At 37.0% G+C, this 19,755-nt stretch overlaps 1 protein-coding gene across 2 annotated transcripts in view; it reads right to left on the bottom strand.

Annotated features, from left to right (window-relative positions):
• The window catches only part of LOC122088831 (zinc finger CCCH domain-containing protein 37), a 19,396-nt gene extending 1,409 nt beyond the window's left edge, over positions 1-17,987 (bottom strand). Inside the window, exons 1-11 of one of the 2 annotated variants that reach the window (XM_042658174.1) lie at positions 17,499-17,986; positions 15,128-15,375; positions 11,153-11,212; positions 10,967-11,044; positions 10,801-10,863; positions 10,486-10,713; positions 5,453-5,490; positions 5,042-5,088; positions 4,648-4,781; positions 2,867-2,920; positions 1,352-1,498 (exon numbers count right to left, since the gene is read on the bottom strand). In XM_042658174.1, the coding sequence (XP_042514108.1) occupies positions 1,352-1,498; positions 2,867-2,920; positions 4,648-4,781; positions 5,042-5,088; positions 5,453-5,490; positions 10,486-10,713; positions 10,801-10,863; positions 10,967-11,044; positions 11,153-11,212; positions 15,128-15,375; positions 17,499-17,895 (1,494 nt within the window). In that variant the 5' untranslated portion in view covers positions 17,896-17,986. Of the gene's footprint in view, positions 1-1,351; positions 1,499-2,866; positions 2,921-4,647; positions 4,782-5,041; positions 5,089-5,452; positions 5,491-10,485; positions 10,714-10,800; positions 10,864-10,966; positions 11,045-11,152; positions 11,213-15,127; positions 15,376-17,498 lie in introns of both variants that reach the window. The other variant, XM_042658175.1, reaches the window with a different exon arrangement.
• Between the last annotated feature and the right edge of the window lie 1,768 nt (positions 17,988-19,755).

The following is a 19,755-nucleotide window of genomic DNA, read 5'->3' as shown; positions in this document are numbered from 1 at the left end:
AAAAAAAAAAAAAAAAAAAAAGCCAATAAACGGAGTTAACTAGAAATTTATTTAAAAACCATGAATCAGCACAGCATCAGCCTCATCAATTCCAACTCGATCTGATCGAATCAGTTGGAATCCTCCGAAACCCTACATATGATTTCATTAAGGTACCCAGACACAGGTAGACATGACCAGAACAGTATTTCTCAACCACGGTTATAGCAGTAGAGCAAAAGGAACAGAAAAGAAAAGGTGATGTCCAAAATATCATCAGTCGTAATAAGCAAGTACCGATGCTTCTCCAGTAGCAACAGAAAAAACCACTCCATTGATGTCCAACCTTCAAGATAAGGAACCTCAATGCACAAGATTAACTGATTAAGCAATTAACATATCAAGAAGTCAACACAATATTTAAACAAAACTCTTACCCCTGGTTTCCTTCATATACAAAACATATTTTTGAAGGATATTAATGCCATGTCCATATCCTCTTTAACACAGACATTCATCCATTCATAAGCACATTTTTTAAGCTCTGATGTAACACCCCGGCCCTATTAACCTTGCACAATATTGTCCTCTTTGGCCCATGGGCCTCGAGGCTTTACAAAATATTGTCTTATTTGGCCCATGGGCCTCAAGGCTTTACAACGTGTTTTAAAGCCTTGAAGCCCATGGGCCAAAGAGGACAATATTGTGCCAGATTAATGGGACCGAGGCGTTACAAATGGTATCAGAGCAGACCCCGACAGCGTGTGGGGCCACAGCGGGGCCGCTATGCCTAAAGGGGGGAAGTTTATAAGACCAAGAATACGGCAAGTACCGAACCAGCCTGGGAGATCGGTGAGGTGTCCCCACCAAGAATATGGCCAATACCAGGGGGTTTGGGAGATCGGTGAGGGTATGCAAACTTCAGTCCCACATCGTCTATGAAAAGATTCCTGGACTAGTTAATAACCTCTAGCTTCCTTAACATGGTACAACGCGTTTTAAAGCCTTGAGGCTCATGGGCCAAAGAAGACAATATTGTGCAATTTTAATGGGGTCGGGGCGTTACACCTGAGAATAGCCATTTTATCTGGACATTTAGTTTGATGAGAGACACTTGTGATGGGGAACCATAATTAGCCAAAACATAAATCTGTGTTCATCTTCGCACATTTTAAAGAGTGATAATATTTGGACATATAATAACAATAAAATAACAAATAATATAAACAGCGATTATTTCATGGGATAATAAAGCAGATTCCACAAGCAAGGAATGTGCATGGAAAAGCCACAAGATAAAACAAGATTCCAAAGTCTCCATACAGGATGGATTATCAATTTATATAGAAGCAAGAAACTATTACATGCATACCTCTCTCCTTGGTAGGCCAGCTAGAGTAAGCTTTACATTTTGTTGAAGGACCTGCTTTGCCATTGATGGTGTTGGTGCTGATCGATCAATGGGGTGATGGAACTTGCATCTTTCTCCAAACTTGCATTCTCCAGTTTTCATATAGAACTGCACAAGGAAATCCTTAGGAATTTAAAAATGCAGAACATCTATTGTAAAACGAAACAGCTCGATTCTTGAATAATGACCACCTAATTCTGATGTAGGTAATTCATTAAAATAAATAAAAGGATAAAAATTCTCAGAATTTAATAGAAATTTCATCTTCCATTTCAGATACAAGTGACTACAGCCAGACAAGTTTTTATTGAAAAAAATGTCCAGAGGATTGACAAAGTTTCACTCTTTCAAAATCTAGAACACCAACCCGAAGATCAAATCAATACTGAAACATTTGAGGCCTTGCCTGTGGAGTAGCAATATAGGTAAACAAGCACAAAGGACACTGGTAAAGAAAATACTGACACTGTGTTTCCGACTAGTTGCAAGTATAAGGAAGTGGAGGGAAGTGAAATGGGTTTAAGAAATAAAAATGGAACTTTTGTCATCATGATTGTATAACCTACTTAATACTTTACAATATTTGGTAATTATACTTTTCCGAAAGTAATATTATTTTCCTTTTCCAATCCAATGGACTTGGTTGCAAAGTAAAATTCAATAACCAGGATTGGAATGCTTTGGAGTTAGTTACACAATCATTATCGGTAACGGTTGCAGAAGTTTCTATTTTAGTTTTGTGTTAACATCAAATCGATTCACTTCCCTTCCAACCATACACACATATTCAGATACTCTCAAAGATGCATTGGGTTCCAAGAAAAATAACCAAATGTTAGTAGCTTCATGAGAGATTTATTTTCTGCACAAAATCCAAGGCAAGATTCAAACCCAATCCAAACATGACTAGTCAGTACTACAAATGATTTACAGGGTCATCAGGAGAGCTGAAACCAAAGATTTAATCAGTACACACTCCGGACCATACCTTCTTAGATATTTTATGTACAAAGTCACAAATTAATGATGTTCAGTTTATATACAAGGTCATGTTTCCAAACAAGTGGTACTAGGATGTATATTGTTACTATTGTACATAAATGGGACCATGTGATAGAGGAGCCATACCTCTTTCACTGCTCAAATTTCAGCCTGGAACAAGCATAGAAAGTGATAAATAGGTGAATTGAAAGTTTGAAAAAAATACTAGAACGCCTTATCACTATAATGGCATTTCTGTCATTTTCTGTCACATTAGACACACTTTCAAGGCACTTTCCGTACTTGATTTGGGCTGAAAAAATCGACCATAATATGGGCATGGAGTTCTCTATAACATGGAACAAGTTGTGATGAATTTCTTGTCACGTACAGTAGTGACATCTATCCTAAACCAAGAAAGGTTTCCCAAACCAATCATCCATGACATAGCAGGCATCCAATTAAAACAAGAAAACAGGAAATTTAAATACGTACATCACATTCAATTTGTCCAGGCCGTTGAGGGTAGATAGTAGGGCCCATTCCCAGCTGCAAAATAAAATCACATGAAATAAATTAAGTTCAAACTCAATCCAACAAAATTACATTTCACTCTATATGTCAACCAAACGTATGACTGATAATACCAAGAAAATCTCATAATTTCATCATAAACCTATCTGTTATTTGCTAAGCAATAGTACGCAGATATGTGGCCTCTTAACTGTGAAGAATGGCCAAAAAATACACTGACAAGAAGCATACATATCCTCTTAACTTTTTCCCGTGTCCAGTAATATGGAAAAGTGAAACTTCCTAAGTATGATTCTGTGCACAGCTGAGCATGCAAATAACCAATACATACTGCTTCTATAAATAAGCAATTCTTTTTCACACTGTAAGGAAATAATTTATTTCAAAGAGCGGTGCACAACTATACATTAAATTGCACCATAAATAAGGGGGTCATTAAATTATGTTTAACTTGGGACTAGATCTTAAAAATAACTAAGATATTAAATTATTGATATGATTATAAGGGAAAAACTACTTTACATGGCCTCATTTAAGAAGGGCTTAGCAGCCCACTCTCATTGTGCCACATGGACAAATGATGTGATTAGTACAACCATTGGATAGAAAATACATGGTCTGTATTAATCACGTGTGAAATTTCAGAACCCAATACAATCAAATACCCACATATGTATTGGCATGCATCCCACGCATGCCTATGGTACACCGACCAATACTGTCTACACTCCCATACTGTTGGATTTTGCAAAATAAAATGTAATTTAGATAAAAAAAATTTCGTTGAGCAGTAACAACAGAAAGGCACAAAAGTTTGAATGAATAGCTTTAAGGTACTCTATTAGACACGCAAATAAACTGCTTCAAATTAAGAAAAAGTTGGGTTCATATAATAGGAAACAGAACAAGAATCCAAATATGCTAATTTGCATGACTGACAGAGCTAAGCACCAACTAATACCATAACTTTGTCAATTACAGGTGAATTAATGTTCTAAAGGTTGTTTTGTATTGAGAAAAGAAACATTTATCATGTAATAATTCCAATCCGAGACCACAAACACCAATGATTAAAGTTGAATGAGCTAAATCAGTATTTGACATCAGTATGTGCAACTCTATGTTACTCATAGTGGCTTTTGTTATTTCTTAAAATATCAACAAATGCTTTCCAGAGATTTTCCAGATACACAGTTGATCGTTAATATTTCTGTTTCCTTTTGTGAGTTGTGACAGACTTATAACCAGCAATTGGCACATTATACATTTATACAGTTAAAAGAGACAAAGTTATAGTGGAAAAAATCAGTGAGGAACAAGAATAGTCCGATTATATATTGTAAGAAATTGAATAGATCTTTCCTACGGCTCCGTTTGGTTGCAACGGGAATTTAACCATATTTAGTAATGATATATTTTTCATGTAATTTTCATTTACATATTATAGCAAAGGGTTTGGATGCAAATTAAAGTGAAATTTTATAACCAAATATAGAATGATTTGAAGTTAATGTTAAAGTCACATGGGTAACGATTACATATGTTTCTTTTTTAAATATGAAAATTTCACTTCCCTTCCCTTTAATTCCCTTTACAACCAAACATAGCCTACAGAATGCTGAATTGGTTGGGGCTCACAGATCATAAGTTCAAGATAGTGCTTCTTCACATCATAACATAACCAAAATATTACATTGAATCCAAAAAAAGTCTAGTATAATCATTAAAGGAGATTTTAATACCGCTGTCTGCGCCAGCCTGGGGTCAACATTTGGAAGCAGAGATGCAGCAGGACTAATGACTCCCATGTTCAAGTTAGCTGCCGGAGAGGTTATCATTGCATGGCCAAGTGCAGCAGCAACCGGTGGATTAATAACTGCAAAAAAATCTCAGCATTGAAATGTCAAAAGAGAATATTATTAAAGCTCTAATCTTATCTCAGGCAAAATTATGCCTACTGGGTAATTCCTCCCTCCTCTCTTCTGTTCTATCAACATATATCACCAAATCCGCCTTCCTGCTCCGCAGGGCATTTTTCTTCCTTTTTTTTAAATTTTCCTTTTTATGAGAAGACTTGGATGAATATCCCAATCTCTAATCATGCAGCTAATTATTTAGATAGTAAGTATAGAATACCGTTTCTGTCAGGATGATTATAGCGGCAAGTGACACCATACTTGCAACTGAAAATTAAAATAAAAAGAAAATTCATGTCATTTCCAGTATCCAATAAAATATAGCTACAAGATAAATAACTCAATCAACTCTGCCTTATCCCAACTAAATAAGAGTGGGCTGCATGGGTCATCTTTTGCCAACACCTGGGTCATAGTGTGGCAGATAGCTTCCGGGGACACCCTAGCATAAGGTCAAAAATGAAATATGCTAAGATCCATGCTAAAAGTTCGTGCTAAGGTTTTTAAATGCAGGCTGCTGAGTGCCAACCTGACAAACCAACCATCCTCCTTTAGCTGGACTTGGAAAAAACAGCAAAAAAATGACTAAAGAGCAATTACAGACTTTTATAGACAAAGATTCGAGATTCACCTGCCAGTCTTCAGGTAAAATGGGCAATCCACTTCTCCCTGTCAAAGAAACACCACTTAATAAGAGAGCTAGATATTAGAAAGCTTTATGATTACCAAACTTCTTTTTTTTTTTTTTTTTGGTACGAATAAAATTCATCACTAAACTTATCTTACCCCAATTAAATGTGGTAGGCTACGCAAATTATCATTACCGCTTCAACTCTATTTTAGAGTCCTTGGGAACCAAAAAATTGCATCATCTATATTCATTATTATATTATAAGTAAAATTAATGCAACCCAAGTTCAAAACCCTAATTTTGGGTCATTATGGGCCCACCAAAGAGATAAATAACTCAAAGTGAACAGAGAGTGGCAATTCTGTAAATTTTGAAACAGTTTAGGACCTACTGTAAAGAGGAAACAAAATCAAGGATGTGAAGAAAATTAACTTTGAAGAGGAAGGACGAATCTGGTATTTCAGCAAAATCAGGGTAAGAAAAAATAAGGGTTTTTTGTAATTATTGTGAAATCTGGCCTTGTTTACAAATTAAGAAGATATCTCTTCTATTTCTACATTTCGTTAAAACAGAGGGTAATAGAACAGGGTCTGATTCAGGTGAGACTCTTCTCCCATGAAGAGATACAAACTGATATGTACCGATACATACCAAAACATATTGAAAGTAAATTTCACCTAAATTTTTTATTTTCATAGAGTATTGATACATATCAGTATGTATCAATATGTATCGGTATGTATCATACAATACATATCGATACAAAAGGATTTTAAATTTTTTCATGTAGCGTATCGATAGCATCGTATCCGCCGGGCACAATACTTTAAACCTTGGTCGTTTGACATCCACCCCCCTCCCAACCTCTCTCTAATGTAAGATTGGTTCACAAGTGATCCAATCCCAAGTAGAATCTTTAACAAATTCAATAAATCAGGTAGTATGACAGATAGTATGAACAAAATAGAAATAAAAGAAATAAAGGGAAGAATGGGGGTAGGGGAATAGGTTGGGTCGAGTATCTCTCTCTTCCCCAGGGCATCTCACCCAAGTTGTCTCTCACAGCACAACATTTCACAGTTCTCCAGCACAAAGCTTTCTTATTTTTTTTTTCATTCAATCAAATTCGTGTTCAATGTTGTAGCCCCTTACAAACTTATATAGAAGACTCAAAACTGACTCAAACACTAAAAAGGAAAGGCCTAACCCAATCCTTAACTAATTGGGAAACTTAAACTGACTAGGAAACTGAAATAACAAATAATATAGACCCAAAACAGGACTCTAACAAAACTTATGAATTATATCATGTTTTCCTACTTTCTACCAATTAAAGTGGCCCATTACAAAGAAAACCCATGGGATCAAAGACCCAACACATATATAACCCAACCCGACTTATTTGCAATAAAATAATCCCATTAAGTTGACTTATCTGCATCAATTCAGCCTCTCTTAGAAAAATTTGTCCTCGAATTTTGTAGAGTGTGAGGGTGATTATAGCATGGTGCACGTTTCTCTTCAAGCTGTAGAAAAATTCAGATAGCTCTTTGATAATAAGGACGTAGTTTATAATGTGAGGAGTTCGATCTTCTAGACACTTCAATGGGATGATGAACTCCACATATGCAACCTGAACATCGTCGGATGTATCCATATGGTCATCTACATATGCACCTTCAACATCTTCAAACTCCAATGCAACATAAAGCTCTTTTGGTTCATCTACCTGGTGGTTCTCGATCGGTTCCATTGATGGTTCAAACACAACTTCAATCTTGAACCCCTTAGGATCTTCCTCTTGGTTGTTCACAATCATTACAGTTATTGTAGTGTTAAGTTCCTTAGCCTCAACCTCATTGTCCATTGTGGTAACTTTGTTGCTTTCGAATTCTTCCACATGAGTCTCACTGATGGGAACATCAATGTCTAGCTCTTCCTTGACAATAGGAATTGCTGGAATCTCTCCAACACTAACCTCAACTTTTGACTCTAGTTCATTGGTTAGAGGTGTCCTCTCATGTTGCTCCTTTAAATTTGTTGCAACATAATGACCACATGGTCTAACAATTCTTTCATGCTCTCGTCACCTGTGGGTGGCCTTTGGGGTGTAATTGGAGGGAACTCTAGTGGAGGAAAGTACATACTTCGTTCACGTTTAGATAGGCATATGCCTGCCAACTCATACTGCTTCTCTTCCCACACTATAGGCTTACATCCTTGAGCTTGAAATTGTCTTTCACGGACTCTCCATTGTATTCAAACACAATCACTCATTTGGGAGCAAACATATCGAAGTTGTTGCATCTCTGTCAAGTTGTAGTTGTCAAAGTACATGTTCAGTTCATTTACCCATTCAAGGAAGATTATGAAGAAAGTTTCTCATGAAATTCACGTGGCTCCATCCTTGGTTTGGCTAGGCTCTAATACCAATTAATGTAAAATTGGTTCACAAGTAATCCAATCCCAGGTAGGATCTTTAGTAAATTCAATAAAAATAAGATAGTATAAACAAAACAGAAATAAGAAAATGAAGGAAATTCGATGGAGGGTTGAGAAGGGGAGAGAAGAACTAGTGAATGGGCATCTCACCCAACTGCATCCCACAGCACACAGCATAAGCCATCTTTTGTTTTTCATTAATAAATTTATGTTCAATGTTGCAGCCCTTTACAAACTTATATAGAAGACTCAAAACTAACTCAAATACTAAAAAGGAAAGGCCTAACCCAATCCTTAACTAATTGGAAAACCTAAACTGACTAAGAAACTGAAATAATAAAGAATATAGACTCAAAACATGACTCTAACTAAACTAATGAATTAAATCTCGTTTTTCTACTTTCTACCCAAATTTTAGGCCCATTACAAAAAAAAAAACATATGGGATCAAAGGCCCAACACATACATAACCCAACCCAAGACTTATTTACAATAAAATAAGCACTTTAAGTGACTAATCTGCATCACTCTCTCTCTCTACAGCCCAAAAAGTTGGATCAATCTCCCTTGATCCTTCTTCTCTCCTCAAATTTGGAGGGTTGAGACCTTACCTTAGAGCAACTCACCCTATCGAAGTTGAGCCCCAGATATAGTAGGAGTTGTGCATCGCAAAGCTGAGTTTCCAGCTGTTACTGTTCATTCCGCCCAGAACAGTTTCAGAGATTTATTATCGTTGTACGAGTGGATGATCTAGCCTGCTATATGTTGCATGCAAGAGGTCTCGGGTCAGAATCTAATTCGTAAATCTCATCTTGATTGCAGAAATATTGAAGGAGATATTTCACTCCATGCAAATCTGCCCTGAGTCATTTAAGAGCTTGTTCACAATTCCAAGGTTGAAGATAGAAGTTTCAGAAATTATCAATAAGGACAGATTCTTTTCTCCCTTGCACAATAGCCCTTTTCTTATTTTAGTTCCCAAAAAAGCCCCCACTTCTGAATTCCCTCAGTTTGACCCCACCTTAACTTGTGGCTTCACATATAAGGTGCAGAGTTGCTTCAGAATTTACAAAACTGCCACTCTTCTTTGTAGTTGGATGTTGATCGTTTAAAGTGGGCCCATTAGCGATCTGAATTGGGTTATCGAACCCTGGATCCATATGAAGTGGTATCAGAGCCAAAATCCTTAGACTCCGATGGCCCATATGGAGTTTGACCCAAATTGATTACCCATCTTGAGAGAATTTTGAGAACTTTGAGCAGAATCTTGAAAGCGTACCAATAGTACCATCCGCTTATATGATAAAGTGTACATCATGATAGAGGACAGGTTAGTGGTGGAAGAGAAGGTTGACACTAGACGTAACGATTAAAATGAACAGAGAGAAGAAAATGGTAAGGTCACAACCCCCCAAATCCCAAATAGCTATTCAAGAACAAGAAGCATGGGGTACAAAAGCTCCTCCACACATCCTTCAAGGAGGAGGAGACTTTGATTCAGGTCCAAGTCTATCATGATGGAGGGGGATGCAGCAGGAATGAGATGTGGGTGGGGTGAGGAGGCAAGGAGGGGAGATATAAAGGTGGAAGGCGGAGGGCGGAGGGCGGAGGGCGGAGGGCGGAGGGCGGAGGGCAAGGGAAGGTGGGATGGGGGAGGGCAGAGGTGCAGCCGTGGGGGTGGTGGCAGGTCGGAGGCCAGAGAGCGGAGGCCCAGAGGGCAGGGAAAGATGCAAAGGATGCGGATTGGGGGCTGCAAGTGGGGGTGCTCCCGAAAGTTTGCTGGAAGGGAGGGGATGGGTAATTTACGGATTTTAGATTATCAGGGGAGAAAGAGACACGGAAGTTTGCCTTTATAGGGAAATCATTAAAAAATCTGGGGCAGAGGAGTTTGAGTAAATATAGGGCAAGTAAAAGGAAATGATAGTAAATAGCTCAAAGAAGAAAAACGATTGAGAAGCATACTTTGACAACCCTTAGGTATGTCAAGGAAGAAGGAAGAAGGAAGAAGGAAGAAGGAAGAAGGAAGATGGAAGATGGAAGATGGAAGATGGAATAAAAAAAAAAAACTCGTGGCCAAAAAAAAACAAACATCAGAATTTAGAATTGTAGTAAAAAAAACGGATGAATTAACCACAGATAATATACATAAGAGATAACAACCAAACCCATATGTAATTAAGAATATGGAAGATAGAGAAAAATAGAAAAGATCCAAAAGGATGGATTATTATTTTTTCTTTTTTCTTTTTCCACGTCTCTTCTTCTTTGACTACATGTATGGGCTCTTTTTCTAGCTCCTACCAGTATGGTGTGTTTCACAAAGAGGGCTAGGCATCAATCAGTATTGGACAGACAAAATAAGTCATCAACTCATCATCATTTCTAGTTATTTATTTGACAATTCAGGAAAGGAACCCACAGACCACACATAGAAAACAATAAAAGTATGAAGATACCCAATAACCTAAAATTTCAAAATATATATAGTTAAAATAACAGCACAGATATCAATGTGGAACAATATGCTGAAATGCTCACGAATTTTTAACAACTTTAACAATTCTATAATTGCCCCCCCAAAAAACAATTACCGGTCTAATTGGGAGTCCCTTGGAATTATGTAGCAAAGCTGGTGTGAATGGAACAAATGGCTTCACAGGTTTTGCATCTCCAGGTGTCGTTCCGCCATCATTAACCACCAATTCAGTTTCAGTCTGCCCATAACCATTTTCTAGTCCAGCTGACGGTATTTTAATATCCTTTGGATGGTGAAACTTGCAGGTTGCACCAAACTTGCATTTTCCAGTCTTTGTGTAGAACTGTTTCAATTACACGGAAACAAGGTTAACGTGATAAAAGAATGGTAAAGATATAGTTTACTGTTAAGAATAAGGAGGATATCTTACTGCACATAGTGGTTCAGATGGCCTCTCAGGTAATATTGAAGCATCAACATTTTCAGAAGGAACCTGCGCCGACAAAGCAAATCATGAGAAGAAGGGACCTCCAAAAACAATTTCCCAAGGGCAAAGAATTAGCCCACAAATTTATGTCCAACACCGTTATGCCTACCGAAGAAGCTATTTGATCTTTGGGATGATTAAATTTGCACCTAAAACCAAACTTGCATTTTTGAGTCTTCAGAAAATACTGCAATACATTAGCAAAGCAAATTACTAAATATATATCTACATATATATATATATATATATCAGTAAAAGCAAAAAAAAAGATAAATCAAATTAAACCAATGCTTACAGGACAATCTGGCTCCCCTGGTCTCTCAGGAAGAGATTCACTGGTAGCAATAAGTGGCACCTAAAGACAGAAATCAACGGAGTGAAACAAATCCTACCAGACATGATACATAGACCAATGGAGTATGGACGCCAATAATTAGACCTCTCACCAAAAAAGAGAGGAACAACAACAATAAAAAAAAATCTAATAGATGTAAAAAAGGTCAAGGAGTTGCAGCAATCAAAATGATAAAATAAAGCAAAAGTGAGTACCAAAATTTTGCTAACAAGGAGAAGGGGGGAAAGGAACGAAGGGAAGAGAACCCTACTGCAACAAATTAGTGTGTCATATGTGAATATTAGGGAGGAAAAGGAGTAGAGATGATAATCATTGAAAAAGGAAAAAAATAACCCCCCCAAAAAAAATTAGAGATTCTATCATTCTGGGCAGATTGCCATTTAATATCAACTCTGTAGCAGTTTCAGATGTACAGTAGCGAGCAGGTGATGTTTAGCAATCTCTATCCTGCAAGAACTTCATTAGTGACAACTGCACACGCAGGGTAGAGAACTAGACCTACAGAGAGACCACAGGACAGAACGAGGCATTTGATGGGGAAGGTACAAGTTACTGCTTCAAAATTATCATTAGCCATCAGCTTGACAGTAAAAATTTCAATATATTGAGAATGATGCCCCATTCCCCAACCCGCTTGCTGCCTGTCCCACAGACAATAGGAAACCCTTGAGAGTTAGGACAACAATCTAAACACATCTGTCTCCTATGAAATTCTTATATAATACAACAGCATACAGTGTACACCTGTGATGGACAGTGTCCTCATGATTTTTCCAGAAGAAAGCTCATCAGGAAATGCTACCATATCATGCAAGGAGCAGCAAAGCATGGTTCGAAACTTCAGTCAAAATACCCAAAATTTGACAATTTGTCCCTATTGAAGGGTTGAAACAACCAAAATGGTTAAAATGTATGAAATTTCACTCAAAATGGTCAAAATTTCCCCATCAGAACTGAAAAGGTCTGAATTTCTCAATCCATACCAAGTAATATATGAACAACACAGTTCATGCACTCAACATTGATAATTGATGGGTCCAGACATTTATTAAGATTGGACCCCTCCTCTTTAGAATCCCAATCTAAATTAGGTACTTGCGGACCTGCAGCGCACCAATCAAGTTCTACCTTCTTTCTTTGGGTTTTTAAGTCTTCACGAATATTAACCCTTCCTCCCTTCAGAGAAAACAGAGAAGATATGGATAGCCATTTATCAATAATTATAAGATTTTGCAGTCTTCTTTAATCTTATTTACGAAAGTAATACCATCATGCATCATACAATAATAAAAGAAACATAGCAAAGTACGAGATGCCACAGGCACTTGTCAACAATCATGGGACCTAAAAAAGGTGTGCTATATGCTCCTACTATAATACACACTGTCAATGGCCTTAAATACACTAAGTTGCACCTCCTCTCCCCCCCCCCCCCCCCCAAAAAAAAAGCAAGTTGCTGTCCTCTTCTTATTGCAACATGAACAAGATAGAAGTCCAAGGAGGCAAATAGGCAAACACGGTCTGTTAGATCCAAGGCTTATGTAGATGAGCAGCTGAGCCCATGCTTCAGAAATTACTTTGTATACATACATGAAATCATAATTTAGTGATAGATGCTAGGCAATTATTAAGGTTATATAAAATCCAATTAGTATGCTGCCAACAGAATAGCATGTTCACCATACAGCTCGCCCTCGCCACCCAATGAACCACAGGGAACAACATCTCAAACACTCAGCATCACTTTCGATATTCCCTTTTTTTTTTTTTTTTTGGAGGGGGCATTTATTATAGTGATAATTAGCCAACAGCCTAATCCATCTTAGTTCAATTAGGAAGTCTACACACGACGAAAGCAAAGTCATGCGAACTCAGAAGCAGCAGCAGCAGCATCATTTGTTCCGTTTCCAGCTGGTCTATACTATGATATTCAAGAGTTACATCCGGTGACACCAAGCCCAGTAATCTAAACTACGCATCAGCTATTTGAAGAAAACTTATTCATCACTTAACTTTCTTTGGTCATGCCCACCTAGATGAACAAAATATATCACTCCAGATAGGTGCATTTGAAACTCAACTAATTAAGCCACAGCAGCCAGGAATTAGTTGACAACAACTCTTAACAAGGAAGGGGTTCAGGGGATCTGCAGCATGCGGCAACATCAGGGGGGAGACCCCCAGCCTTAGGGGGCGGGGTTGAGGAAGGACCCTACAGTTTAGACAAAACTCCTGTACCATTCTTCATTTAGTTGTCTAATAATCTTGTCTTTCACTTTACTCTCAGATGTGAGTAGCCAAGGGTGAAGATCATAACAGGGGCAGGACTCAGGAGACTCAATTGTAGGATGGGTGTAACGCCCCGGCCCCATTAACCTTGCACAATATTATCCTCTTTAACTCATGGGCCTCAAGGCTTTAAAATGCGTTGTGCCATGTTAAGGAGGCTAGAGATTATTAACTAGCCCAGTAATCTCTCCCTAAGCGATGTGAGACTAAAGTTTGCACACCATCACCGATCTTCCAAACCCCCTAGTAATTGTCGTATTCTTAGTGGGGACACCTTACAGATCTCCCAGGCGGATCTGGTACTTGCCGTATTATTAGGTTGTTACACTTCCCCCCTTTGGGCACAGCATCCCCGTTGTGGCCCCACACGGTGTCGAGGTCGGCTCTGATACCATTTGTAACGCTCCGGCCTTGCACAAACAATATTGTCCTCTTTGGCCCATGGGCCTCAAGGCTTTAAAACGCGTCGTGCCATGTTAATGAGGCTAGAGGTTATTAACTAGCCCAATAATCTCTCCTTAGGCGATGTGGGACTAAAGTTTGCACACCCTCACCAATATCCCAAACCCCTAGTACTTGCCGTATTCTTGGTGGGGATACCTCATCGATCTCCCAGGCGGGTCTGGTACTTAACGTATTCTTGGGTAGTTACAATGGGTTAGTAGAGCAACGGAACACAGGCTAGCCGGGTGCCTTTAAATGTGTTCTTTTAGGATGTTGATGGGATGTGAGTGATGTGAGTCAGGAGTCAGGACCCCTTTCTTTTTCATCCTTCCTTTGTTCTTTTTCATGAGCCTTCGGCTCTTCTCAATCTGGTCTGTATAATCCTTTCATAATAATTCATACGTTGTTGTTGTTGTTGTTGTTGTTGTTGTTGTTGTTGTTGTTGTTGCATGGGAAATATACAATATGTTATAATAGATCAGCTATGGGCAATGTGTCAATAAGTCGGATCCTTCCACGCCTAAGACAATATGGAACATATCGCAGGAATGGGTATAGCCGTATAGGTAGTGCAAGCTTTATGCATTATCACATCAGAAAAAGCCAAAAAGGTGAGGTCAATCTTCTTCTTGTTCACAGCCATGTCCGAAGCATAAAAAAGTGGAGTGCATTTCAGACTCAGACCCGTATTCAAACCCATATCAACTCAAGTTGACATGGATACTCCGTACTGCAGCAGTCATGAAGCTTCCAGGTACCAGAGAATATATAGAGGATAACAGTGACTTTGATAAAAAGCATAGGTTGATCAAACACACAAAACTACTAAAAGTACCATTAATATTGACACTAAGGCCTCTCGAAATGTAGAACAAAATACCAAACCATTAACATAGTTAAACCATATAAGACATATAATTAGTTGTCCAACAAATAGAATTCAGCAGGAAAACAAGATAAAGTCGCACTATTTTTTTTTTTTTATTTTTTATGTGAGGTAGTGACACTACTAAGTCAAATAAATCTTACACAGTCCATATAAGAATAATTTATAAACATAAAGCAAAAAATAAAAAATTTTATAGAACTAAGGAGATATCATTAGTTATATAAATAAATAAGTCAAATAAATCTTATATTATTAGAAACAAGATAAGACAGCTACAAACAATAAGAGATCACCTCTTTCCAATCTGGAATCCCACCCTCAGGGACCCAAAGAGGATGGTCAAACTTGCAGGTATCTCCAAATTTACAGGTTCCTGTGAGCATATAGTGGGCACAATCCTTCTCTCCTGGTCTCTGTGGATAAATGGGAAAATTGCTTGCACTTTCGTATCTAGGACGCTTGACAAAAGAGTTTGTAGAAAATAAAGCTTCACTTTGCCCAATAGTGTTATGGTTTCCCAGAACAGTCTGATGGTAGAGAGCTATATGTAGATAATAGAGAACAATAACATAAGACAGTAGCAGCAAACAGAAATTATACTACATAAGTATGTATTCAAAATAATTTCAAACAAAATACAAGAGATTTATAATAGACGTTAAAACTAGCATATATGGAAGAGGTGCAATAACATCTTTTGAAATTAAATATTAACGATTACATCAATTTTAAACAGTTCACTAGAACATGACAGAAAAACATATATAGATAAATAATAATAATAATAATAATAAAAAAGCATGCTCAGTTAATAGGTAGTAAAGTAAGTCAACCCAAATATAGATTCGGACGAGCCTACAAGGCCAAAATTACAATATTTAGAAAGCAACTGAAACTTAGTGCTTAAGTAGTAAAGTCAAATAAGCAGCAAGACGAATCTGTAGGGTACCCATATAACTGCATTTTAAGAATTACATATAGATAATTGACAGATAATCCCTATCTCCAACTTTTCTTGTGTCTTATACATATTTAAATTGACCTTCCAAAGCAAATATGATTAACTCGATAACCGCTTCAGAATATTAAGCATATATAGCTCAGAGGAATCTGACATGGCATAAGCTGATAAACGAAGAACCACAACCCTCAGAAACAAAAAAAAAATGCCAGAACATGTAATAAAAGAATTAATAACTACTCAACAATATCTAACTAGTCTGAGGGAAAATAACAGAAAAGAGTGAAAATCATGATGCAGGATGGGTTTGACAAACCTAACCCCACATAAACCTAACAGTATAAATATTTTGCACCCTTAAGTGACTACCCTAAGTAATGCAGATCAATACTAATGAAATTTATATCCCAATAGAAAATTAAAATAATAAAATTTAGATCCAGAGGAGAAAGATCTAAATTAGGTTCATAAAGCCATAAAAAGGAGAAACAAAGGAACCAGAATCAAACGTTAGGAAATAAATGAAACTCAAGACAAATCTCCAAGATTGTCGGACCAAAGGGACCAGTTAAGAGAGTATCATTCTCGCAAGTTTTGGAGTCAACTCTTGGGTTGAAGAAACTTAAATTTTGTAGTAGCAAGAATAGCAGTATAGAACACTCGACTACCAAAGAATGAATGGATTTCCTCTACTACTCTAGCAATGAATTTTATTTGATGGGTGCTTAAGATTTTAGTTCTGTGGAGTCCGATTGGTTACTTGTTTCAGTTCTCAACAACTCGCTTTTTTCTCTGATATTGATACACCTTTCAATTGATTCTGTTAAGAAACATATTCCATTATCCTTTCAGATTCTATCAAGAACTCAGTTAGTTCTATCTTTCGCTTCTATTTACTATCATTTAGATCATCCCTTTCATATCCATACTATCATTCTATAGATTAATTTTCTGATCCTGCAAGCCAGCCCTACTAGCCACTCCACATATACGACCAAAGATTTCTCTATTGTCAACAGCTATCTTCATTGGCCGACAAAACTACTCAGCTGAAATACCATCAGTTTCCCATTCGGGTTTTGCATGTTTCTTGAGGTTATGTCCCTCCATCATTTCACATCAAAAACCAAAAAATAAATAAATAGAAATAAACACTCACACACATCTTTCCATGTTTTCTCTATTTCTTTTCCTTGTTGGGTTGGGATTCTAATTCATAGACATCACAATCTAATAAACCAGAAAAATGTTGTCAAAAAACCCAAAAACAAGTCTAATCCACCACATCATTTTCTTTACTCCTTGTAAACCCCAAGTGTGCCACAAAAGCTATGTTCCCCCGACTTTCTTCCCTTACAAATTATGAATGACGCAAAGAGAAGTTTATCCACAATAAATTTCCTAACATATTGAGTGCTTACAATTTTAGCCCGGCATTACATAAGATCTCCTTCCAAGAAGTAGATGGGGCATCACATTAAATATAACTTTAAAAAAAAAAATTTAACAATAATAATAATAATAATTATTATTATTATTATTATTATTATTATTATTATTATTACTATCATTACTGAAACATAAGGTTGAAGCGCGATGAGTGAAAAGGCATTCAATGGTAGAAAAATTATTTAATTAATCAGAAACTCAAAAATTTTAATTGTCAACTGGGAGGAGCAGGGATAAATCCAGAAAACCCTAACCTTCACTTGGCCGCTTCATTCCGGCAACAGAAGCACCGTAATCAACACCAGGCCACGACATCTGCGATGAATAAGAAGGCATCGTCGCTCCCATTGCTGCTCCGATTCCACCAGAAATTCTGCCCGTCGAGAAACCTGTTGAACCAACTCCGCCAACATCGGTGTCTGAGAACCTTGAACCATCGTTCTGGTTCAAGAACATTGATGACTCCCGGTTAAGAACAGAATACTTTGAAGAATCAGTTGCTGATAGAGTTTCTGAACTGAGATATCTTGAAGAACCGATCAAAGACATATCGGAGAGATATGGATCTGTAACTGATCCCGAAGTTAGTCTGGAAGGGTATATACCGGTTCCTCCGTAGGTAGGGTTGTAGCCGTATAGCTGGTTCGCCATGGAGCAAGCAAACCCTAGAAATGCAACAACTGAGAAGGGCGGGAGCTTCAGTGGTGGAACTCAGCTACGTGGGTTTGGATTTTGCAAGTGACCGATGGTTGATTTTCATAAACGACAGAGGAAAAAGATTCGTATCACAACACCTAGTGACTTGAGTCATGTCACAAAACAATAATTGACAGATTCTACCAAGAACTCAGTTGGTTCTATCTTTCGTTTCTGTTTCAATAAAAAGCATAAACATATATTTTGTTTTTGAAAACATAACGAATTAAAGGTGTTTGATAAGTCATATTTTTCAAAGTCAATAATAACCAGTGAAAATTTGATCATGAGTCGTTTTCATAAATTGCATCATTTCTTGAACCATAAATAGGTAGAAATTTCTATTTCTATCTCTGAAAACAAGTTAAACGAAATAGTTTTATCAAACGTTTTTTTTTCTGCTGCTGTCATTTCTGAACAAATAAATGGCAAAAACGTATTTCTTGAAACGTTATCAAATGGGCCCTAAGTTACAATACTTTTGCGACCTCTTTTCTTTGCTCTTGACCCTTTTTTTTTTTTCTAGTGAGGTCATTCTTGTAATTTCAATTTCTTCTCCTCCTCTCCTCCTCTCCTCCTCTCCTCCTCTCCTCCACTTCCCTCTCTTTGTTTCATAATGAACTCGTCCTGTGGTGAGTTTGGTGACCAAGGCTTTAATGACAATAATTGATGATGGAATCAGTCTTGACCGGCTATCCCAAGAATCCCAAAATTGGTCATTTGATCTTAAACCTTACGATTTAGCGGAATCTTAGAGTAAATTATTCAATTCGAAATGACATTAATTGGAATTGATCTTCATAGATTCTCAATTCAATTTGCCATTCTTTTTTTTAACCATGACAACATCAATCATTGGTGTGCAAAAATTCACAATGTGTAACAGCATTGACAAGGGCCCATCGTGTCGAGGAACTAACCGTACACTATAGTAACTCATATTTATCCCAATAAAATAAGGTCGGTAAAATGAATATTTGATTTCCAATCAGCTATGTTCAACATCATATTTAGTATAAGGCTTAAGCTATGCATGTCATTCTTTACTGCCTCTCATAAGGTCATTATAATTATGTCCCTATAAATATTATATTTTTCAATTTGAATCAAATCATTCATTCATACCAGAGCATCCAAAGGCATCTATTGATCATGGTCATGCCAACTCAAACAACTTTTTTGTGACTTATCATGTATTTGAGCTACTCTCAAACCAACTCTAATATGATAATCTTACATTATCCTTTATTGTTTTACCACTCATCCATCTCAATATTTTCATATATGCTATACTAAGTTTTCATTCATGATGCTTTTGAAGTGTCCAACATTTTTTGGCATCATACATTATAGTTGGTTGTCTATTAAATTTCCTTTTAACTTTTAAATGAATACATTGATCACACAACGCTCTGGATGCACCTAACAATTTCATCTATCATATTTTAATTATTTGTAAAGCATAATCCTCAATATCACCTTATTTATTTTGAACATAATACTTAAGAAATTAATTATGTGTAACCTCTTTCTTTATTTTGAGCCCAAATACTTAAAAAAAAAAAAAAAAAAAATCATTTTGCATAACTTTTTCCACATCAATTTTCACCACCTCGTTAGCCATTCGTGTAAAATTAAAATAAATATATTAATTTTCACCACCTCAATATCTGTCATCTTATTAATTTTAGTCATGAGCTGAGTCATATGACAACCTACACGTTTAAAGCATGAACCAACCCGATATAATTAATAAACATGCCAGGTTCAAGTCCAACCCGTTTATAATTGATCGTTCCAGGTGCAAGGCTACAA

The sequence above is a fragment of the Macadamia integrifolia genome, chromosome 9, assembly GCF_013358625.1.
Source record: "Macadamia integrifolia cultivar HAES 741 chromosome 9, SCU_Mint_v3, whole genome shotgun sequence".
Classification (NCBI taxonomy): domain Eukaryota; kingdom Viridiplantae; phylum Streptophyta; class Magnoliopsida; order Proteales; family Proteaceae; genus Macadamia; species Macadamia integrifolia.
Note: the sequence above shows the minus strand (reverse complement) of the source record. Positions and strands in the feature narration are given on the sequence as shown.